Source organism: Hyalella azteca, unplaced genomic scaffold (genome assembly GCF_000764305.2).
Source record: "Hyalella azteca isolate HAZT.00-mixed unplaced genomic scaffold, Hazt_2.0.2 contig16646, whole genome shotgun sequence".
NCBI lineage: Eukaryota > Metazoa > Arthropoda > Malacostraca > Amphipoda > Hyalellidae > Hyalella > Hyalella azteca.
In genome coordinates, this window is record NW_025946460.1 from 25,990 (window position 1) to 51,026 (window position 25,037).

The 25,037-nt window shown below is 40.2% G+C and overlaps 1 protein-coding gene across 1 annotated transcript in view; it reads right to left on the reverse strand.

The window, feature by feature from the left end:
- Window positions 1–1,395: 1,395 nt before the first annotated feature.
- LOC108669187 (homeodomain-interacting protein kinase 2) overlaps window positions 1,396–25,037 on the reverse strand; it is a 31,746-nt gene continuing 8,104 nt past the window's right edge. Inside the window, exons 3-12 of the mRNA XM_047884981.1 lie at window positions 16,462–16,668; window positions 15,775–16,176; window positions 15,034–15,444; window positions 13,900–14,118; window positions 13,307–13,585; window positions 12,830–12,949; window positions 10,629–12,625; window positions 9,857–10,041; window positions 9,038–9,500; window positions 1,396–8,765 (exon numbers count right to left, since the gene is read on the reverse strand). Of these exons, the coding sequence (XP_047740937.1) occupies window positions 8,495–8,765; window positions 9,038–9,500; window positions 9,857–10,041; window positions 10,629–12,625; window positions 12,830–12,949; window positions 13,307–13,585; window positions 13,900–14,118; window positions 15,034–15,444; window positions 15,775–16,176; window positions 16,462–16,668 (4,554 nt within the window). The 3' untranslated portion in view covers window positions 1,396–8,494. The remainder of the gene's footprint in view (window positions 8,766–9,037; window positions 9,501–9,856; window positions 10,042–10,628; window positions 12,626–12,829; window positions 12,950–13,306; window positions 13,586–13,899; window positions 14,119–15,033; window positions 15,445–15,774; window positions 16,177–16,461; window positions 16,669–25,037) is intronic.

Genomic DNA, 25,037 nt, shown 5'->3' on the forward strand with positions numbered 1-25,037 from the left:
GTGACAACACTAGCGCCCTGAACAACCACCATGACATCACTAACTTCATCATGCCATCACCAACATCACACCTTTGTCTTCGTACTAAAGAGCAAGCATAGAAAGAGGTTCACGGCGCGTGCTTCCTAATGCACTACCAATAAAGGATCCACTCGCAGCATAAGAAGTTAAGAACGCCTATTGAAATTACGCGTGTTAAATATTCGTTGTGGGTGCTACGTGTTCTCAATAATTTGCCCTTCTTACGTACTAATTTACTATACGCCTAACAGGCAATCCAACCTATAGTGTTCCGCGTGGATTAACTTGATTGTGATTACAGAATTAAATTAACGAACAACAACAGCGCTCGTTGATGGACGTAATTTCTAAACACCCGACGAAAGCACATCACGACTATACACTGCTTAAAACGATGACGTCTCACGAAGAATACAAGGATACTGCTAAAAAACGTGCTTCCTAACCTGTTACAATATATAAATTAGGGCCGTACCGTCAGAACTCACCACTCAAAGTACACACAGAGACCTAAGTTCACGTGGTGGCCGATTTCACGTCTGTGATTGGCCGTGTTACGAAGTCTTAAATATTTTTTTGATAGTACGGCCCCAAGCCACCAGACACAAACAGCCTATAAGAGAGGCTCACTCTCCGCCCCCAGTCATCACAACGCGCCCTTCATCGCTACTATTGTCAGAGAAAACCGCTACAACCGCGAGACGCTAAGCCCTACAGCTAGACAGCCCGAGACCCTTCGATCTAGACCGGCGGCTAGCGGCTATACAGCCAGTGACCGCCTGATCTCGTACCGTACTCAGACCTACATGTAATTAACAATTCATCATATCCATAACAAATTTATAGGTAGTTCTTCAATAAGAATAAGAAGAACGTGAGTTCTAATTTTACAATTCAATGACGAAAAGGTTCGTGGATAAACTATCATCCTGAAATTTTAAAATATACTGAGATTAATGCGTGCTTTTGGTTGAGAAAATAATATCGATGTAATTAAAAAATTTAAACAGTATTTGTAGCGGAAAGCAGAGCAATTGTTTAGTGTACGAGGTGCTCACCTCAGAAGATAAACTGTGGTGACATTGTTTTCCTCGTCTATAGCGACTTGTAGCTTCAATTAACGAGCATCTTTCTGTTATTTCATTGAGTCTCTAAATTTTCACATGCAGCGCGTACGGTACTGCAATATAAGCAAGGGCCACTGAGCAGGCGTGCTGGTGGAGGACATGTGGGAGGAAAATATGACAAGGCATAACACGCACGTAAATACAAGCAAGAAAGAAATCAATCAGTAATTAAAGCGTTTTTTTTTCGCAACCAAAGGAAACATCACACAAAACAAATAAAGAAAAAATGGGGAAATGAAATAAAATATGGAACCAAAGAAATTATATTGCATACATCGTATTATTTACATAAAACTAATAATTGCAACAACAAAGGCGAAGGCCAGGAGCACGATACATGCTGTCCAATGCGCGGGTCAACTCAAGCCTAAGGAATTAAAGAACCCAAGTGCGGTAAACAACTTTCAAGACTTCACAACAAGAAGGCACCATTAGAACAAATTAACAAAACGAAAGCAGCTTAGCGATGCAGGTAACGCAATTTAGCCCACGACTTACATTATTTTTATTAAACTTATCATCCCAAATGGGTGCAGGCAACCTCGCACTTCCTCGCACCGCCTTCAATAACATAATTATGTACATACAAGTAATTTTTTCACGCGTCTTCTGTTGGTTAATTTATATCTTATGACGAAATCCGAGACCCACCTGCAGTGATGATCCTCTAGTTAAGAAAATTAAGCTTAATTAGGATTAATTTCCAGGAACAAGCCGCGGATGATTAACGAAATATCCGTGATGGAAACCTGAACTCATCGAAGATAATTAAATCTTATGCATTAATTGAAAGCCGTTCGAGTGATTAGATACCACGAGATTAATATTCCAAGAGATTATATGCTACGGCCGTGAAAACTTGGTAAAATACCATGGTTGGACTTTCAAACAATGAGGCCCGGAGATCTAATGTTCGGTACATGGAACAAAAAAAAAAACCGTAACCTCAAAAAAATTACGATATCTTCAACACTTAAGTTAAGAACCTCAACTCAACAAGCTAAAAACGATGATACAAGCAGCAATCATGATCATTAAAAAATTCCGATATAATATTATGGAGTTGAGATGTCGGAGTGATAGAAATAAAGCATTAAAACATGCTCGGTGAACATCATACATGCTTAATTAACCCGTCGTCTAAGGATACAGTAAGCGTTGGTAATAATATTCGCAACTGAGGGCCTGGTTATTAAAATGACCGTCAGTCGACGAAGGGTAAAACTAAACTAAGCAGAGGCAAAATTAAACTACCAGGCAAGGTGACGCTGTCAAGCACACAAGGACCGATAGCTTTAAAGGCACGCTCGACAAGAAAACTGGTTTTGGCCATAGCACGAGTACTGACTATTGATAAAGATATAATTAGAGGCTAGGGAACGAGTCTTGATGCCGGTGACACTAATTGTTATAAACAGTTAGAAGAATCTTGTTCGCAATGTAGCCGGGTGAGTGGACGAAGGTTCCTTCACTTCTAAATTTTTCGTCTTATTCATCGGGAAGGGCTTTTTACGCAAGCAAATAAAAAGATTACTTAAGCCGCGAGCATTGAGAACTAGAAAGGGTGTAAATAAAAGTTAGACAAACAAGCATTGGTGCGCTAAGCAGGTAACCAAAAGCTATCCAGTCCACTCTAGCAACTTCATCTAGAACCAAGAGGCACAAATGGGGGCTTCTTAAACACAAACAGTACAAATACTCACAAATGGGGGCTTCTTAAACACAAACAGTACAAATACTAACTCACATCTTGGTATAGTTACCAGCCCAGCAATTTAAATAGGTACATAAAATCATATATTTAGATTAGAAAATTAAAATAGCACCCAAATAGCCAGAAATTCCTTTAAAAGCTGACAGAATTCAAAGCATGAGCCCCATCACCTGTACGGTGTACTATACGGCAGCTTTATTAATGCTGCGAGTAAAGCGAGTTTATGTAATGGCAGCTAGTCACACGACCGTCTGTAATGACAGCTAGTCACACGACTGTCATTAATGGAGATAAGAGAAATAACTGTAATACCTATACTTCTAAGAGAAATAAGTTCAAAATTTTGTACAGGACATATCGCGAGAGACGTAGTTACTGTCTTGAGCAAGGGATCATTGCAACAGAACGTTAGAAAACGTGATCAATGAGCAGCGAATACACGAGTGAGAGGTAAAAGCCAACGTAAGGTTACGAAAATCAACACAAAAACATTAATTATCAAATATAAATTGTAAGCACAAGTAACGTGAACATAGATGAATATCTTAAGATGACACCGAGACCGGCGGGGGGGGGGGGGAGCAGTGGTTGGCGCCGCACATTCTTCACGCGTCTATATAGTTATAGCTAAAATCAAACATCACTAAACTACACGAAGCAACTCCGGAGAGATAAAGCAACTCGTAATAGTTCCTTAAAAGTAAACCGAACTGAAACGTCGAAGGAAAACTAGAAGTGCACTGAACTAATCAATATCATTTAAGAAAAGTATCAACCAGATGGAATCCCACGAATACTTAGCCTCTCTACAGAACGCTGCTAGAGTAATAAGAAAATATTACCATCAAAAATGAGGGACCGGCCACACAACTAGTATCGCATGACTGGTAAGCTCAAAGACTCTCTACTCGTCCACCTGGTTGCCCGATTTCACAAAATGCAATGTTTAGCATCTCACAACAGTTGTTTACCAGACAATATCCTTTTCACACAGTCTGAGCTTAACATAGAAACATTAACCTCTCCATTAGCCCGGAGAGGTCAACTATGAACAATCAAAGAATAACTTACCTCCAGGGCACTAATTTTTCTCCAATTTGAGAGCCACAGGCCAGAGACGCGAAACCCCATACTTAAAATCGGGCAACGCTGTTATTTCAGGTCTAAAAATGCGGTCACCAGCTTCGTCCAGTCTAATACGCTACATCGATCCAACAGGCATAGTGAAGAACATGATCTACACGCTAAAATATTACAAAAAAAAAACAGCGAGGTATACATGCAACACCGTACGTGAGGATTTAACGCTAAAATTCACGAGTCAGGTTCAGAAAAATGATGCTCTTAGCTGATCCCGGCCGGAGCAACGCTATCTCTCACTAGTATATAACAACTATACGCTGCTCCAGATCTTCACACCTGGCAAATTAAGGCTTAAGTGCAATGAAGATTTGTAAAATTCATAGGCTTAGAGTTGAAACATACATGAGAAGTCACATGCGATGTCACATCCAAGTAGTTGATAAAGCAATACGAGGAAATCGGTGTTGTCAGAATTCATCCTGTGTATGAATTTTGAATTGTGGATTGCAGATATATTGCTAGTTCTCGATACCTTGAGAGTCACAGCTTTTTTGAATAACTCGATAAAGTGGAAGGCTTAGACAGTCGTTGAACTATGTATTTGTTTCGCTTCCCGCTTCGGACCAATCAGTATTTAGTGGATATTTTGGATTGCTGCTAGAGATTTGATGGTCAAAATGTCTAAAGTGGTTTTTGGAGAAAAAAAAATCCGGTTTCGAATACAAATGTACCTCTGAACTGTTTCAATCAAATGATCAGCATTTTTTCTGATTGATCCAAATAAATCTCCCCTTCATTTAAACAACGATGATTCTCAGAGTTTATCCGAATAATTACTCCAGTATAAACATTAGGCTAAGCGTAAACGTCCGTTATCTGTTCCCAAAAGACGTTCTCGATGTTGAATGTTAGAACCGTCACCCAGACCAACAACACGTCTCCCTAAACACAAGCCAGCAATTACCATTCTAAGTTGGCCGTGCAATACCAAACCATTTACAAACATTCATCGTGAAATTATTGTTATTAAAATATCAAATGTGCCGCCAGAATAAATCACCAACGAGCCTACAACTTGTCAGTTAAGCGCATGCTCGCGCTCAGTGAAAGTGCATATTCAGAGACCCCACACAATATGGGCTGTTTAATCAATTAGAATTATTGGTTCAATTCGGTTACTTTATAAGTCCTCTGGAGTTGGAATAAATGATGTTGGAATATCTCACATTACGACGGCAACGACTAATTAAGAAAATTAAGACTAATTCTGATCCACTTATTGCAAGTAAAGTAGTAGGTATTTACTTTAACTGTTTCATAACCAGAATGAGTGTGGCCATTTGCCATGCGTTTTATTCTTTACGTTCTAATGTAGAATGAGAGATTCGTAACATTAAATTCAAACCGATAACAAACGAATTAAAAAGAATTGTAATCAGAGAAGTGGAAGAGTAAATATATAACTAAGAAAACCTCAGCCAACATGGGGTTAGTGGTAAAATAGATACGATGATGCCGACGTATCAGCTCGGCAAATTTCAACTGTGGCACCAATACAAGATATAAATTGCAAGTTTTGTGTCACTTTATAACTTACTATCAACCTAAAACCTCGGGAAAATAATACTAAATGGCTTACAAAACTGAAATGTAACCAAATAACTTTCATTGTACCACCGACCTATCTCCGAAATATTTCGAAATGCAGCCGAGTCTGATTTCCGAATAAAATTTAATCAATTCAGCACTATCATGTCTCCACTCAACTCTGATCTCTTAACAGATCACATCTTAAATCGCGCTGCTCCATCAGACTTACTCCAATAAGATTGGCCCCAAATGATGACATTAAGAAGCATATTAAGGACTAACCTCGTCCACAAGCTAATTATTTGTTTAGTTTATACACAAACTAAGAAAGCTCTTTGAAACTCCGGTGAGCCTGGACAACTAGAAGCCAGCATCGAGTATTCGCTACCACGCAGCTTACGTTTCTACTTCAAGCAAATCAAGAAAATAAAAATCAAGACACCAAATTATAACCAGAAAACTACATCGTCTGACAGCACACCGAAGATTATCTATGCCCAAAACAATTAGTGGAGGCACCGTTAATACTTAAAGCTAACCAAACACTCGGGGGGTAAATAACAAAGAGGCTGTCCGACACCCGACCTCAGCGAGCACTTCCCAGATGCTCGTTGTCGGGAAATATGTTGAGCCGGCGTTTCTTCAAGTCGTCACAGTCAAAAAAACATGCACATTTCACTCGAGGAAAAGCAAATAAGTTAAAAAAATTATTATGGTGAGACGGAAACTGTCCTTTCCTCACCATCGTCACTGCTATAAAATTCGAATGCTTCATTTCAGAAGAAGCATCAGATCACTACGAAATGCGCACTCCACTTAGTCATTGCAGTAAAATTATCACATCTCGGGGTTTCAATGAAACGCTGAAAAGAATATCACAAAGCCTGGTAAACGATGCGTCAGGCCAAATCTTCAGGTTCACAAGGGAAGATCCAGTTCACTGTAGGGTACAGCAAGCACTTCCAACACTGCTCACACTGAGTTCTCTTGTTCGATACTTCCTTATTAGGAACACTTCTTGACGCCCTTAGAATCAGAAGGTTCTGTTCACAATAAAAATTGTCAAAGCAATATCACTGAATACTATCAACACAAAAGTCACTATTCACTTTTGGGCATTTTAGACACAAATGTTCTAGCAGTCATTGCTGACACGACGGCGTCTTCAGGAAACCTTGGATCACACTCAGGCTCCCTTGAGGAAGCCACTACACAATGCTAGCATTCACCAGAAAACTCAATAAAAATGTACTATTGAAAACTGCTCAGTAAACTCGACCAGTTTTACACTAGTGTTAGAAAATAACAACAGTTTTCCTCCAAATAAAAGGTGAGGAATCTTCTTGGCTTTCTTCGACATGAAGGGCGTTTAAGATTAGTATATAAGCTTTCCAGCAAGAGAAAAGTATATCGCCAGAATTTGTGAATACTATCTAAAGCTACGAAACATTATTACGACAGGTACTTCATCTCAGGAGACGGTCAAGAATAAAAACGGCAGAAAATATCTGGAAGTACATCTCGAGGAAGAAGTGTGTACTAGACAGCTATCGACAACTAATGTTAGTTAGAGCTCTTGGTATAGATATACACTAGGGATAGAAAAAAAAAACAATGCCCGGGCCACGATAAGTCTTGAAGCAAGGCTCGGTCGTATAGTTAAGGTTATAGTAAATAAGGAAGTTTTGAACATGAACAAAAACCTTGAAATACAAAATTATTCACAAACTGACGGAAGTTCGTACAGCTCTTCATTTCAGCTAGTTTGAAATTAGTTAATAAATCTAGATCTGTACTGCAACACGATTAAACTTAGAGAACTGGGACACACCAAGAGTTAAATAATATACGCGTTAAATTAATATAACCATGAACAATAGCAGTAGGGTGAGAACCAAACTGCAACGCAAGAACAAAGAGACTTCAGGCGATTATTATTGAGCAAAATTGCCGACTTGTGAAGTCACTGCAAGTGGCCAGAACCTGTACGTTCAGCGATCCAGTGATGGAGCCAAAAGAACCTTATGCAATGAATGAAAGCGCGGAAGAGAGAAGTGCTACTGAATGAACCTCAGTGCAGTAAGTTAAATTAAGATGGATAAAAGGAAACAGCCGGAGTAGCAGCGAAGAGTGACGTGACTCTGGCCATTGTCTGGTGATAAGAGACCGTCTTAGTTAAGTGTAATACGAGACAAAACTTCATTACCAGGGCACGTCAGGTATCGATATACACACACACACACATTAGGATTGAATTACACCGTAGACCTTAGCATTAGTCTACTGAACTCAGAACATAGCAAACACTATATCAAGCATGATAATGAATCATTCACAAGAAAGTCCAGGCTTAAAAATCATGAGCCTGACCAAAAATTACATCGAAGTATTTGCTTAGGTAGGATTTACCCAACGGATTAGATTCAACCACATAAGGTTATGACCAGCGTGGAAACTCGAGTTTTCGAGAGTCATACTTCAACTCGAGTTTTAACATTTACTTAATTTACGACGGCAGCGAGAAACACAGAAGCCTGCGTGAACGTGAACAAGCAATAAATGTTTAGCACAAAGAACATCGGGATGCAGAGATGCAACTGCCACGAAACATCTTGCCAAGAAAATACTTGCTCATCAACTATTCAAAAAAACGCGGCGGCGATCATGACGTCCATCTGAGGTTACGAGCCTCTACCCCCAGTTACTGGTCAGGATTTTGTTGGAAGGTAATGAGGAGACCGATAAGAAAGCCAGAAGCGGTCAGGTCACGACACCATCAAACTGGTCATGTAAAGGCTTATATAGCCGTCCCATAAGATGTCGATAAGATGACTGCATGTGGTGATATCGGTGCAGTAAGAAGTTATGTGTTCCATCAGAATCATGTAATAACCGTGGGGTTTAAATTGAATGAGGTGGCGACAATAGCACCGGGCAACACGTGGACGTAGTCGCACAATCAGTCAGTAAACCAAATGTTCTGGTATTGAGATTTGGGAGGCGAGAGAGCGCTGTAGGCAGCAGCAGTAGCAGCTGTGTAGGCAGCCATATGCACAGCGTTGCTACTGCCAGCGTGCCCGCCGTACACTGAAGTGGACTGTAAGTGGGCAGGAGTGGGCTGGAGGTGGGCGGGTGTGGGCTGCAGATGAGCAGGGAGAGGCTGAGTCGATGGACCGCTCAAGACGCATCGGTTGCCGCTACTGTGATGAGCAGGGGGAGGCACACCACCCCTAGACATAAGGGCAAGAATTATTAACAAAATCGTACAATACACACACCATCAAATTCTTCAAAAAGTCCGCGATTTGGAAAAAGAACGGAATTATAAGCTCGCAGAAGCTCTGTATTTATTTCTTTGGAAAGGCAGAAAGAAAGAAAGACTTGTGGCGAGATATTCCTCTTCTTCGGATATCGACAACTAAAGGAACTATGAAGCACAACATCGGCATCGGTAATAAAATGATCATATTTGAGAACATCATCTCTGTCGACATGATCGCACCTAATGATCTCCTGAGCCGCTGTGGTGCAGTGAACAAGAGGCGCGCCCGTGAAGGGCTGCTGTGCAGCAGGCAAATACGTGGGCTGTGAAGATGGAACATACGCGTGCGTCGACACAAGCTGATGCGACGAGCGAGGCACCGCCTGAGCAGTTCTGTAGTCACGATACACGTCCGACGTGAGCACGTTACTTGCGTTGCTCATGCTGTTACTGTTGCTGCTTGCTGGGCCCAGCAGCACTGCCGCGTGTTGTTGCAGATGCAGCTGCAGTTGCTGGTCCTGCAGGACCGAGTTGTTGTTTGGAGTTGAAGATATGGCAGGACGTGAGGCAGGAGACGCCTGGGGGTGTTGACTGTACGCCAAATTTCGTTGTTGCTGTCCTGAGCTCCAGGCCTTCAGTGCGGCGCTTTCCTCGCGTGAGCTGTGAGCTGCTGGTGGATCGCAGTACTCCTTACCTATGACCGCTGGAAAACATACAAGACAATCAATATTTTTTTCTAAAGCGGAGCTTCTATATTGTGTATAAACGGGTGATAGCAAAGAGATGAGAACACAGATATGTCAAAATGTGAAACGTGTCATGAACTTTAAATTGTCATGCATGCAATTTAAAAACAATACGACATATCTATAGAATTTGAGCTAGAGGACGTCACTCTTAATTTTTATCTCATCATCCAAGACTACATAAAGTTATTCCAACTGTATTTTTAGAATACTTTAAATGTCACATACATAATTTTCAAGAGATTAACGGTAGGGACATTAAAGTAACAATCAGCATGTTAGAAAATCAAGAGACAACAAATTCACTTCGAACCTGTATTAACGTATTCTTTCTGCATGGGCAGAGAAGTGTTGACCCTTGAGTTGTGGTGGTGATGATGGTGATGGTGGCGCGAGTGTGCGGCGGGGGGAGGGAGGGTGTCGCGGTGAGAGGAGGTGGCGGGCTGATGCTGCGGGTCGTGGGGGTGACGAGATCCGTGCGACGTGCACGACCCATCACTGCAAAATAGCCAGCCATTCAATTTTAATTTCCAGGGAAATTTATTCGCCTTAGCAACCGTATTCGTAGAGTTCAACTTGTGATGAAATCGGCTCGTAATTTAAAACAAGAAATGGACATAGTGAGCAAGGAGATATATTTAATGAGATAATTGGGTTAGCCTTCAGCGAGTGTAAACTCAGACCAAAGCTCACTGATATCTACGAGGCTCTACAGTGAGCGCTAGAGCATTGTTATGATTAATGCCACTCATCATTCCCCTACGTAAGTTAAATCAAAGGCTATCAAAGATTTATCGCACCAAAAACTGACATGGAAATGATAATTTCTGAGACAAGGAAGACCGAGTTCTGATAGTCTGTTAGAGGATATCAAAATTGACTAGACAAAATATCTTCAAAAACAGAACGCGTAATGGCCTCATATATCAAGATGCTTTACACCGGAGGTCGAAAATAAACATCACCAGTAAGGTGGAAGGTCCTAATTATTAGAAATTTCTGGAATCATTCAAATGGGGCAATAACGTATCAATTGATGGAAGGTCATATACAGCTAAGGCGGTAATTGCCGTGCAATGACTCACCGGTTATTGCTGGCAGCCACCTCAACACTGTTGTTGTTGGTATTGTCATAGTGTTGGTTGTTGTGCTGAGCGTTGGCATTGTGCTGCGAGTACGGCGCCATGTTCTCAGGCTTCGCAGTCATGCTTTCACTCTGAACTTTGGCAAGCAGCCGCTTCTTCTGGCTCTGGGAGGCCGCCAGCGAGGAGTACTGAGAGTTGTTCTTGTTGCTCCTTCCATTGTTTGAGTCAAAATATTTATCGTCTACTGAAGCTTCGGTGTGGCCGTTTTTGGTCTGATTCAAATTATTATTGTTATTACGACACGTTGCGCAGTGCTGGTCTTTGCAGGATGCAGCAATGGCGGCAGCATTAGCCGCTGAGTTTGCTGAAGCCTTTTTGCCAGTGGTTGGAGTTTCATCCTCACTATCGCTGATGGTTATAACAGACACGGCAGGAGAAGGGGTATCCCTAATGGTAATGGTCTGCTGTTTGCTGGAGCGTTGATTGCCGTTTGCGTCAGATTTGTTACTGTGATGATAGGATGCCGGAGCCGCAGCAGGGGCAGGATGCTGCTGAACATTTCCATAATGAACATGAGACGATGCTTGTTGCTGTTGATACTGTTGAGGCAGCTGAGCTGGCCATGATGAGCCATACGGTGGAGTGCCTTCCTTGACGCGCTTCTTCACAGGGGAGAGTTGCTGGCTCAAGTCTTTGAGGTCTTGATGCATTTGCAGACCAGCCATGAGAGTGTGAGTCCCTGAGGAACTGCGGGTAGCACCACTCCTCGCGTTGCTCGAGTGTCCAACATAGCCTGAAGAGGTGGCCACGGCACCGCTCAGTTTACCTGGGCGTTTACTTGAGTTCCAAGATGCGGCAGCGGCCGCAGCGGCGGCAGGATAATCCGTGGCATAAAAGTCAGTAGCGGTCTGTAAGTCCACAGGGAAAACTGGAGGGTCCAAACCCGAATCAACAAGCAGCGAGCGACGCCAAGGGTCGACAGAAGTTTCTGTGGTGATCAGACGTGACGAGGGATGCTGAGCAACTGCCACGTGTTGGCTCTGCTGCAGGGTAGAGAGGCTTGTGTACGGGTTATGCGAAGGCTGCGGCTGAGGATGCAGCTGTTGCCAACCTGGCACCAGCGTCATCTGACCAGGTCTAGCCCAGCCACTGGCCACAGCTGCAGCGGCCGCGGCAGGTGCAGCCGTCAACATGATGCCACTTCTACCAGCCTCCACCATAGACACTGGCACGTACGGACCCCCACCTCCTGCCACCTGTGGCGTTTGTAACACCTGTTGAGTCTGTAACAGAGACTGCTGCAGGAGTTGAGGCTGTTGAGACACTACGGTCACGTGTTTGGCAGGGGACGTCAGGCCAGGGTAGGGAGGCGGAGGACATAGAACTGAGGGCACCAGCTGATTGTTGAAGGCAGCTGCGGCAGCGACGGCGGCCGCAGCATCGTTCCTGCTGCTTGTAGTGGCGTATGAGCGGCTTCGACCCCCAGGATACATACCATACTGATTGGTAATTTGGTTATTGAAAGCAAGAGTGACAGAACCGTTACTTGAGTGCACGTGACTTGCGGGAAGAAGGGACGGTGGTATTTGTTGTGGCTGAGAGGCAACGGCAGCTGCTGCAGCAGCGGCGGCAGCAGCAGCCGCAGCGGCCGTCATCGCAGCCGCCGACTGAGTGTATGGAGCAGGGCGCCGACACACTTCCATCATTTGCATAGCAGCCTTCACGTTAGGGCACAATGAGAACTCCAGCAGGTGATGCAAGCTCACGAACGCGTGCTGCAGAGCCTCAAGCGGGCAAATGCGGCGGTCCTGATCCATGGTAAGCATGCGCTTCAAAAGGTCGATAAACTCACGGCGGTCACTTTTTTCTGCCGCAAGTTCATTACCATCGAGATCGGTAGGGACGTTCACTTGGCCCATGTCATCCAGGCGGTTGAAAATATACTTGCGGGCTTCCTTGCTGCGAATGGTGGTCTCGTTCTCGTGCTCTTCTGGGGTCTGCACAGTTTTATTTTGTTCGAATAAATTTACTGTTCATTTTGCAAGGTTTTGGATTTTTCAAAACATTCAAAGCAACATAAATTACACTAAAAAAAGTTAGACTCGCGGTATGTATGAAAATAACTTTTAATAAACTCCGAGAATAAAATTTAGAAAAAGAAAGGCTACAGCTGTGAGGCTAAATAGTTCATGAGAACGCACCTTGAGCCTCCAGAAAGGATGCGGGGCTTCGTTGTCCCGGTAGAAGAATTTGCTGGTCTTGGTGGCAGCATTAAGCATGTTTTCTGCGGGTATCCCTTGTGTCTGGCTGATGTAACGAATCTACAAAACAGAAATTTGGATTATGGAATAGTATTCACTTAAACAAGAAACGGCAATCAGACCCTGTAGCATGCTCAATTGTTGCAAATCTGTAGTAAAAAGTGCTGGTGCTGTTATTAAAACCAAAAAATACAAGATTTTTTAAATAAATCAAGACGATGAAATAAATTTCAAGTCTCAAAAGGATAAATTTAAATAAAAAGATTCATGATACCTAAAAACAATATAACTATGAATAAAAGGCTTAAGTTTATGTTGCATCAAACCCATACGTCATTCGTTAAACCAAATCACTAACCAAGTGTGATTATATTTCAAAGTTTCAAACCAACCTCATGGGCCGGATGAATAACGCACCTGATCGTACTCAGACGACCCTGGATATAGAGGCCAGCCAAGAAAGAGCTCAGCGATGACACAGCCCAGCGACCACATGTCTATGGCCTCTGAGAAGGGCAGCCCCAAGATGATCTCAGGGGCGCGGTAGTAGCGGGACTGCAGGTACGTGTTGCACACGGCCTTACTCACGTGCGACGCACTCCCAAAGTCTATCACTTTCACGCGGTACGGCTGACGTGTCGGGTCCACTAACATGATGTTCTCAGGCTTCAGGTCCGCATGGATCAAACCCAATTGCTGCAAAAATATGTCACAAGGCTTGAGCAAGAGAAATTAAAAAGTTGGCCAAGTTCTGGGAAACATTGGACAGTAAACATTTGTCTTTTACATGTATGTACTTGGAAAAGTGTATGTTCAAGTAAAGTGAATGTCGCAAACAAGATCAGATTTTCCATATCATTAAAAACTTAGCCATATCAGTAAATTTTCAAAGATGTTTTAAACTTTTAATATGATTCAAATAAAGATGATCTCAAAGTTATCGGGAGTAACTGGAACAGAAACAGTTTCATCACAATTTCACGTCATAATAAACAAGTGTGCAGACAAACCTTGAGCTTATGCAACGCAGTAAGCACTTGCTGTAGAATAGGTCTGATGAACTTGAGAGGCAATGGAGAAAACTTGTTCTGCTTTAAGAAGTCATACAAATTTTGTTCCAGCATCTCGAACACGAGACACGTGTGGCTCTTGTGGTTGAAGCATTCGAACGCACGCACGAAGTTGAACTCGTCTGCATTTTCCTGGCTGAGGCGAGTCAGGATGCTCACCTGTCCGAGTGAAAAATTGTGAACTCCTGCTATAATATATTGCAAACAATTTGTGATAGAATAACTCTCATTGCAGTAAATGATCTGACATGGCAATTTTTAGTGAACAGTTGCCTATAAGCTCAGTACCATGCATTTCAAACAACACGGGCAATTTATTTGTGCCATTGAATTTTAAAGTGTGTTCATGTGTCCGCACACCTATGCCGTATGTTAACCTACTAAAATCTTGCTTGAACTAGTACAAGGTTGACCCATGAGAAGATAATTTTTGCGGATGTAGTTTGTTGTTCACCTGTGAGGTCACTGATCTCAGTGACGTCACAGGCATTAACCATTCACCGAAATGCGATCAAACCAGTCGACCAATCCGTCATGGGAATGACGGGATTGTTTACGTTTCTCGATCTCAGTGACGTAACAATAAAGCTGAACTGAAAGACGGAAATCCTCGTGGGTCAACCTTATACAGTGCAGCCATGACTAAAATCTTCTTAAAATTTGTTCTTCCACTGATTTGTTCATAAAACAAAGTTACATTATAAGTGTCATCCAAGTTTGTCAACTAACACGTCTAGAATGACTGAATGACAAAGTAGATTATCACAATAGTTGAATAGTACCGGTAGTAGAAGTAGTAGTAGTATAACTTCTATTTATCACATAACAACTATCTATTCATCAACAATAATTAATGCCCACGTCTATAATACAAAGCAAAATCTGAAAACATGTACATCAGTGTCTGGATGTAGACTTTCACTATGCATCAGCATTTAATCAAGTTAATAATTTCCATGCAATCAAAAGCAAATAATTTGCTGCCATAGCTTAAAATTTCTTCATAAATTCCCTCCTTATAAACGAGACGTAGACCAACTTGCGAGATGTAACAGATAAGCTAGGAAATCTTACCTCAATTTGTCCCTGACGGGCGTAAGACGGATGATTCTTAAGGATCTTGATGGCGACGATGTCATTGGTGCCTTTTTTCCAGCATTTGACCACCTGGCCGAAGGTGCCGCGGCCCAGAAACTCGAGCACCTCGTACTGAGAGGTGACGCTGTAGAGCACCTCATGCTGCACCAGCTGGTAGTCTCCATCACTAGCCCCTCCTCCCCCCGCTTTGGTGGCTGCTCCCCCTCCCCCGCCACCGCCGGGGGCACCCTTGCCCCCCACCGTTCTGTGGGTGCTTGCTTGTGTTGTACTGTTGTTGTTCGTACCTCCAACACCCACCACTACAGTCCCACTGCTGATGAGGCTGCCAACATCGCCGCAGCGCCCGCTGCTGCTGCTGTTGTTCTCACACCACTTGCCCCCACTCCGCTGCCATCAAAATCATTCATGAGGGCACATTTTTAGCATGATAGTTAGTCAATATAATACAATACTGTAGCAATTTCCATGATTTTAGATTCAACAAGTTACCCTTATACATTTGCATGATGTTATGTGTATAAAACATCTTAAATTACATCCCGCTAGTAAATTCAATGCATGGTTATCTACTTCAAGTGATGTAAGTTACGCTTGAAGCACAAAACCAGAGAGACATCTATGGAAGATTTCTTCAACTTTCTAACAACTGAAATGCATTCATAAATTCATGAGAACTAATACTTATATATTTTTTGAAGATAAAAATAATGCAGGCACCTTTGAACACTTGTGGTACGAGTCTACAGGCTTAGTTGCGGCAGCTGGACGTGACTGGTGGTGATGGTGGTGATGATGGGACGTAGGTAACGTATGGTGGTGATGGTGGTGAGTTGAGGATGCCGTACTGCCGGTATAAGGTTGAAGAGTTTGTGAGTTGTGTTGGTGGTGATGGTGGTGGTGAGAGGGATGACGCGTTGTAGAGGACGAGTTGTTTTGCTTGAATTGCTGGTCAGGAAAGCAAGAACTTTCTGAGGAAGTTTTTTGACAAGATGTTGTCGAGCTGCTGGTGTGCTGCTCCTGTACTTGAGAACACGTGGACGATGCTGCAAACACGATTTGCTGTAGCCCATGCTGCTGCTGCTGCTGATCAGGGTGGTGACTGCTGAAACTACCACAACCCTGATGGAATTCATCATATATTAAAATAAAATAAATAGCAACAGAATTGCTATCTAAATGTATTTCATGCCAAAAAATGTAATATATACACAAATATATGCTAGGTTTGTTCAAAGTGTTGATGGGCTATAGAGGCTCTAAAGCTCAACAGGACACTATCATATTAATTGTCAAAAAAAAATATCAGTAAGTATATATTGCCTGTTAAAAACTGAACTAGCCCAGCAGTTCATGCTATTTATCATACAGCACAAGAGGATATTTGTGTAAGCCCAAATTGCGGACCTGCAAATTGGGATGCTTGCTATGGGGCCCAGAGAAGGAGTGTTCAGGAAGGCTGCAGTCAGTCTGGTTGATCTTCCTCTTCCTGCTCACACAAAGCTGCTGGTTGCTGCTGCCTGAGTGGTTGTGAGATGCAGATGAGGTAGAGTGGACTTGCAAGACAGCCGTATGGTCCGCCCCAGCCTCAGAGATGAACATGTCAAGGGATCCCTGCAAAATCAAATTCTTCTTACCAAAACATATTCTTCTGTGATAAGAGTTCATTCTTCAACAAATTGATTATGGCTGGGGTTTTAGGTAAAATGTGTTGCCAGTATTATTGATGATTTGATGGCAGAACTGCATGATCCAGCAAGATTTTTTAACTAAAAATATATGTAAATAAGAAAAGAAACAACAAGAAATATGTTGAAGAACCCAATTCTAACAAGAAATGTGCTGAAGAACACATTTCAACAAGAAATGTGTTGGCAAGATCTTGAGAAGACACAGATTTTGATGTTGATGACATAGGTAGATTTTGATGCTGAAGATCTTTAAATGTTTGCCCACTCTTTGCACCCCAGTGGAGGGAAACTCTGGTAAGTGGAATGCCTGTGCTCAATAAACTTTTCACCCATTCAAATGTTCCTTGCCTAATATTTTGATGAAAATTAAGAATTGCATTTTTTGCTAGCAATTTTCAAAGATTACTCATGGAACAATCATTTTCACCCATTATGTTTGGATAATTCTACCCAGTGTCCTAGTTTGGCATGGCTCAGAAATTCAGAATTCAATTTTATGACAAAAAAAAAAAATAGGCTAACCAACGAATAAAAATCCAGTTGCAACCCAGTCTGGAATATTGAGAACAATTTTAGGAAATCACAGACAAAGATTATTGAAATTTAGCCACTTCTTAGCCAAAATTCCTAAAAAAATATCTAATAAAGCAATTTTTGTAACCATGTTATTTATAAATTTCTCCTAATAATCCAAAGTGGGAAGGATTTTCCCAATTTTGTCAGAGTCAGAATTTTCCAAACTTAAGCCTTTGTTTGGGTGATTGTGGCAAAGCAGAAACTTTTAGGGGGACCGGCTACCCTCCACAAAAACTTCTACAGTTATTATCCGATCATGAAACTTTGCATACATACCTACGGAATATATAAAAAAAATAACATTTTGCTGTCATGAATTTTTCGAAAAAATTGATAGAAAACATGAAATTCATAGAAAATGGCCAAAAATGGGTACTTAGAAAATCTATCTCCTCCTACAAATATCGTCCTACAACATCGAGACACGTATCATTTGATTTGTAAAGACCATACCTATCGATTCAAACATGGGTTTTTTCATTTTCCCCATAGTTTTTTATATGTGAGTTTTTCCATTTTTTCACTTTTTTTCCTCCTTTTTCCCTTCTCCCCCATATAAAAAAATGAACCAGACAGAAATTCAAAAAAGTGATGTTCAAATTGATAGGTATGGTCTTTACAAATCAAATGGTACGGTATATGTCTCATTGCTGTAGCTTTAAAACTCTAGGAGGAGATAGATTTTCCGTGAGAGTAGTAGGAGGTTTACAATACGCTAAAAAAACTGCCGCATGGGACGTAAATGGACGTAAAAGTCGTAACATAGCCTAGATACCGTAATTAAGCCTCAAACCAAGTCAGCAAGGCATAGAGCAACTGGCAGCATACATCCCACATCGCTGTCTTGATGGGCACTGAGTGTGTTGGCCGCTATACGCGATAGTTGTAGTGCTACTCTCAAATTATCTCCCATTCAAATAGTGAAGGCTGCCCCCCACTGCCCCCATTCTGCAATGCGTCCTGTTCCTCAAAATGCAGGTAGAGAGATGGTTCTGGTACCGTTTGACGAGTCAGAAAGTAAGCTTTAAGATGAGTATAAGCACCAGATAATGCCATAATTGGCCGCTTTACATCAGACATTCCTTTTTAGTGTGTCCAGCCTTCTAATTAATCCCATAGACTTTACTGAAGGGGCCTCGAAACCGCCCCCCTTTAGGGAGCTGTCACGAAATCATTTTTTGACATAGAGAGATGATTCTGGTACCGTTCAATGCGTCAGAAAGTAAGCTTTAAGATAAGCACAAAAGCTGGAAAACGCCAAAATTGGAAATTTTAGGGTAGCCAGTCCCCTTAAGACTCTTCCTCAAGTTCATTTTCGAGTCCTATAAGCCACTGAGGACAAAGTGTCATACGCTTAAAGAAGATTGCTCTTGCAGGCTAAAAAAAAGTTGCCAGAATTCATAAAGATTTATCACCGAGATGTAGCAGTCTCACTACCATGTACGAGCCACAGTAGAAAGTCTACTGTACATTGCATGGGTGAGAAATTTGAATATCTAGCATGGATCTAGGCAGTGATGGTGCTATTTATTGCAGTCATAAATCAAATATGTTGAAACCAAAAGGAAGTTGAGGAAGCAGTAATCAACATTTATTGTAAGAAAGGAAATTTAATCTCATCAATGAATAATAAATTAATTATTTATATTTTCAAACAATTGTTTATATTATTACCTAATCAATTATTAATTACCTGCTAATAGTAGCTAGCTGGGCCCAGCCATTCTGCTTTTGCATTCAAACTTTGCAAAGGTCTACAGTGAATTGGTTACTGTACACTCAATCTTCCTAGGTTCAAAGCAATACCTACTAAGCGAAAAAGGGTGGTACTGTTTCTAGGTATGTGCACAAACCATGCATGAGTCACAACAAAGCTACCAAAATGGCAGACAAGACAGTTTTTGCTTCAGCAAGCAGGAGGCATTTAGTTTCAAAGTCATGCCCAACTGGTAGCTCAAATTGATTGACACGTTTTTGGACACTAACAAAAACAATTTGATTGAGATGACACCATCTTGTTTTTCAAAAAATTTCTACCATCTACTTACTTGGCTGAGATTGCCAAATAAGAACCACTTTGTGCTAAAAATATACTTTGACATTGTATTGGGCCATTAATGAACAATAATAGGAAATCAAGATTACAGTTCTTAGAGCATGTTCTCTAAATTTCAGTGCTTTGCAGCTAGTTGCACAGAAATGGTAGAAGTCACAAAAAAACATTTTTTGAGTCCAATGCCTATACTGGTACTGAGTACAGATGGCAATGGCAGTACTGTAGATCACATTGTCATGCAATAGTAATCAATAGTAATTCAGTGATGTGAGAGTGCCTTATCATTTTGGTTCATATTCCAAAGCATAGGAGTTTATTGCATATAATTGACTAACCAGGACAATTTCCCCATTACAAAAAAAAATCATTACATGAAATTGTTTACTTGCACGTATCTCCTGACATACTTACTAGTGAAACTTGTCAAGCGCTATTCAGCGTAGGGACAGTGTAAGACTACAACCAACTTTGTGCTAAAATAAACTTTAATATTGTGTTGTGCTGTTAATGTAAGATAGTGGGATATCAAGCTAACAGTTATTAGAGCATCAGCATGCTCTTTAAATTTAAGAGCTCTGCCAATAGTTGCACGGTGATGGTGGAAGTCGCAAAAAGACGAGTCCAATGCCTGTGTGAATGGCAGCTGCAATGGCATTCTGGATGCAGTCCTACTAGTGCAAGTATTATTAATTTATTATTTTCATTATTCATTATTATAATTATTTATCATTTGCCAAAATTCTACCTAATGTTTGTCTATCATTTATCTAATGAATGCATCAATAAACCCACCTGGATCATTTATCTACCATTCATTCATCATTCATATATAATTTATTTATCATTCACTTACAGGGTTGGCAATGATTAAATCAAACTGATTAAATCATGTGATTAAATCACTTGATTTTCTATAAAAACCATGATTTTTTAGTTTTTTTATATATTTAAATATATTGAGTGGCAGTCTTCAATTTATTTTGAGGCATTATTATTCATGGTTTAGTAAAAATGTACTGTACTATGACAAATTGGAATATAAACCTGTTGCCTTCAGTCTCAAGTGCAATTCATTACATTCCAATGAATTGCATGTTTTTGGTACAGAGGCATCAAGTGTTGCAATACATTGTACATAGCTAGCAGCTTAGCTAATTCTTATAAGGCTATAGCCTATAAGTAGTCTTTAACTATTTGACTACGTATTTGTTATATATTAATCACATTATACAATTTACATGTGTTAGCTAGCTTATATAAGAAGGGTAGGTTGAGATTGTATTGACCTTCTAGGCATTTAGAAAGATTTTCCACTCTATATAAAATATGAGTACCGGTATTCTAATTAAAATATTTAATTTCAGTCTTTAAATATGTGAATTTATAACTAAAAACAAAACAATTACAATTATAAAACTATATATAAAATAATTAAATGCAGTGAATGGAAATAAAATGATTGAATTGTGTACATGTTTATTTCAAACAGTGTTAGCTTTTCTCATAACATAAGTCTCGTTTCAAGTCGTTTGAGGTTTGTTTGGTTGTCATTCAGTTTCTGTTTAGTATTGGTTAATTGGTCTGAATCAAATGGCAACAGTGCAGTCAGTCCCTCAGTCACTAGGTACTAGTCAGTGTGTTTAGAAGGTAGAGTCTGGCAGATTTATAGGACATAAAACTAGTAGATCTATTGATAGTGCTGGGCACTGTTGACTGTGCTATCAGCTACCTATCTGTTATGTGACTCTTCAATGTTTAGAAGATCCGCATTCCTGAAGTGTTGTTTATTCAAGCCAGTTAAATGGTCAATATTTAGCTCATTACCTTGCTCCATACAAACTTTATAAAGCTAATGAATAGACTTATCAATAACTGTTTGCCCTAAAGTCCCCAAGTGGTAAACACCACCTTTGCCACTCTTGAAGGCAACAACTGCCCTTTTTAGCCATCCATATACTGCTATTGTTAGGAGGCTGATTGCAACAGAAAAAGTAACATTTCAAAAAGACAAAAAAAGCTGAAAAAAAAATAAAATAAATTATGGAAAAATCACAAAAATCATTGATTTTTTGAATTAAAAAAATCACCAACCCTGTTCACTTATTATTTATTTATAATTTATTCATCTAACTGGAATTTATCCTGTTCAGTTCTGCTTTATGGTGAATTTATACCACTCACATCTATAAGTTGCACCCATTTCCCCCACCCACCTGCAGTCCAAATCTCAACCAAAATGTCTTATTTTAGTTAGAATAGACAGCCTACAAGGTGCCCAGACAAGGTTAGAATTGACAGGTGCTGAAATACCTGAAATTGGCTCAAAAGAAACCTAGAACTGAGAGCTTTTTTAAAAAAAGGACTAGAAATTGGTCCATTTTTGGGATGTTATTATACAAAGGAAAAAATTCATTGCTTTTTAACTTTTATTTGTACCGTAAAATGGGGTTACTTTGACCGGCGGGTTAACTTTGACCACCTTTCGTTTTTTTAACAAGAAGCCCCAAAACTCAAAAACGATTTTACATAGAAAATTTTTGTCAATGGCGATCAAAGGCCTAATACTGAGGCTACGTAACACAATAGAAAGATTTAAAAAGTTTGCATATCTAATAGGTTAAAAAATTAATAATATGACCCACGAAAAAGAGCTATTATTTAAAGCCTGTCAGAGTACCCCCTCCAATTTTTTTATTTTTTGGTAAAATAACTCCAGGTTTTGATGCATTGTAGTAGAACTCTTCTAGTTACATATGCAAAAGACAAATTTTAGGAAAGTGTCATGGTTTGCAAATGGAGGGCGCCACCCCCCAATGGGGTAACTTTGACCACCTAGTGGCAGCCGTGACGGGGTAACATTGACCGGCTTGGAAATTAAGTTAAAATTACCATAGGTACCTATATAACATATTTTAGGTTAGATAGCCCTATTAATGTTTTTTCTTTATGTTTCAGACTCTACAGTCTTATATATGGTAATTTTTACTCAATTTCCAAACCGATCAATGTTACCCCGTCACGGCTGCCATTAGGTGGTCACTTTTTGCCCATCGGGGGCAGCGCCCCCCATTTGCAAACTATGACATTTTCCTAAAATTTGTCTTTTGCATATGTAACTAGAAGAGTTCTACTACAATGCACCACAACCTGGAGTTATTTGGAGTTATTTTACCAAAAAATAAAATTGACTTTACCACCTGGTCAAAGATACCCCAAGAGCTGGGGTAACAAAGACCATCACTTTTTTTGAAGTTACATCAAAACTATGAGAGGCAGAAGCCAGCAATTTATGGTGAGTAAAGTTAGAGTATAGACCTGTATTTTGCATGTTTCAAATTAAGTTTAAGTTTAACTTGTCTAGTAAAAAAATGGCATCATTTTGAAAAAAAAGTGGTCAAAGTTACCCCATTTTACGGTACCTACTCCACATAAATTTATATGCCAATTTTCTATTTTTTATCTTTTCATGTGTATAATTTTCATTTCAATCAAAGAAAATATTTTTCATGCGATTTGAAACAATACTAGATATATGCACAAATCAGGCAAAAACAACAACAATGTTAGCAAAATGGCAGACAGCCATTTTCTGCTTCTGAGCACAGGAGTAATTTAATTTTAAACGTCCTACCCAAGTGGTAGCCTAAATTAATTGGCAGGGGTTTGGAAACAAATGAAAAAACTTAAATTATGGCAACAACCAGCTTGTTTTCTCAAGAAATTTTTATTGTCTACTTGCTTGGCTGAGTTTTGTAAAGGGTACCACTTAGTGCTATAAATAAACTTTGATATCATATTGGGCCATTAATGAAAGACAATAGGATAGCAAGAGAACAGTTATTAGAGCTAGCTCTCAAAATTTCAGAGGACTGTAGCTATTCAGCCATTGTTTTCTGGAATACCAGAAGTGCATGGCAGGTCAGGAAAAGTCCTACTTTTTTCTGAAATATTGCGGCTCTAATATATAATTTCAGTAGGTATGAAATCTCATGGCTCTAAAGTCATGTATTTGTGTTTGATGGAAAAAATTGCAGTTTACAGTTTGCAAACATGTTGTTTCATTAAAATTTTCAACTTCTGCAATCTACACTACTTCAATGCTCCTGCCAAAATATCCTGCAGAATGTAATAACATTAAGTCAAGCCAAAACGTTTCTTTGAAGATCACGTTGTTGCGGTCACATCAGAGCAGTCAGACAGCATTATCACATGTTTAGTTGCCACATAAGTGAAGACAAATGTTAGTGTTGCTGTACGATCAGATGGCTTTTAGGGTAAAATTAGATATTTGGGGTAACACATGCACACAACTTTATGAATAAGTTTACGGCTTGTAAATGGCTTTTCATGGCCAAGATATGGAATTCATGGCTCATTCCAGGCTCAAAGAGATTAAATCATGGCTCTAAGAAATTGAATCACGGTTGGCAAATACATAAAACCACGGCTCAAAAAATCTAGTTGCAGCTTGCCAAGCAGATACATTCCATGCCTGGTGCCCAGGGTGCAGAGGATGGAAGCAGCATCACCAATATATGGGTTTTTACTTTTCAAGCCCAAAGCGTCGCCAACCATTTTCAAAATGCGTCACCGGGTAATTTTTAATGAAAAGCCATTTACGCTGAGTAATGAAAAACTATTTACAAGCCACAAACTTATTTACAAGGTTGCGTGTTATCCCAAATAACTAATTTTACCCTAAAAACGGTCTGATTGTACAGCAAGTGTCAACTGAACATGTGATAATGCAGTCTGACTGCTCTAATGTGACCGCAAGTACACAATTGTAAACTACTTGTTTACATTTGACTTTGTTGTTTTGGAGGGAACTCATTGCAACTGATTTCCGGACAAGCTTCACTGCATCCTGATCCATCCAATGTACTGGAAACCTTACTTTTTTCTAAATAGTTTCTCAAAGACTGACAAATATATTAAATGCAAGAATTTCAATCTAAATGTGTCGGCAAGATCTTCTGAAGCCTGAAGGTGTAAATTTTGCTACTGAAGCGTCGCCAAATATCTTGCAATATTCATCCACTCTCTGCACAGTGGCCTGGTGAATGGCATTGCATAGCTGCAGCCTGCAATGCCAAATGGCATTTGGCAATGCAGTGCTACTTGTACAAGTTCATTTTACCCATTTTTTTTTATCATATTCCCATCATTTATCTATCATTTACCTTTCATTTATCTATCATATAAATGATATAATGAATGCATCAATGAACACACATGCATTATTTATTCATCAATCCTTCATCATGCATTTATTCATCATTCATCCATAATTCATGCATCATTCATTCATTCATTAATCATTGATTTATCATTCAATTATCATTAATTTTTTATTCACCATTTATACATCATTTATTTATAATTTATCATTTGTTTATCGAACTGGAATTTATCCTGTTCAATTATTTCCTTACAGTCATTTGGTTAATTTATAGGTACCCTTCATATCTATCAGTCACATGCACACCCATTTCCCCTACCCTGGCTACAGTGTGGAAATCCAGAGGGGTAATATATTAACTGGTAAACATAGCAAATTGGAAAGCAGGACCCAAAAATCTGGAACGTCCAGCACACTTCCACTTTCACTCCATCATCATCACTGATGAGTCTCTGCAAGATGCCACAGCTGTTTCTTT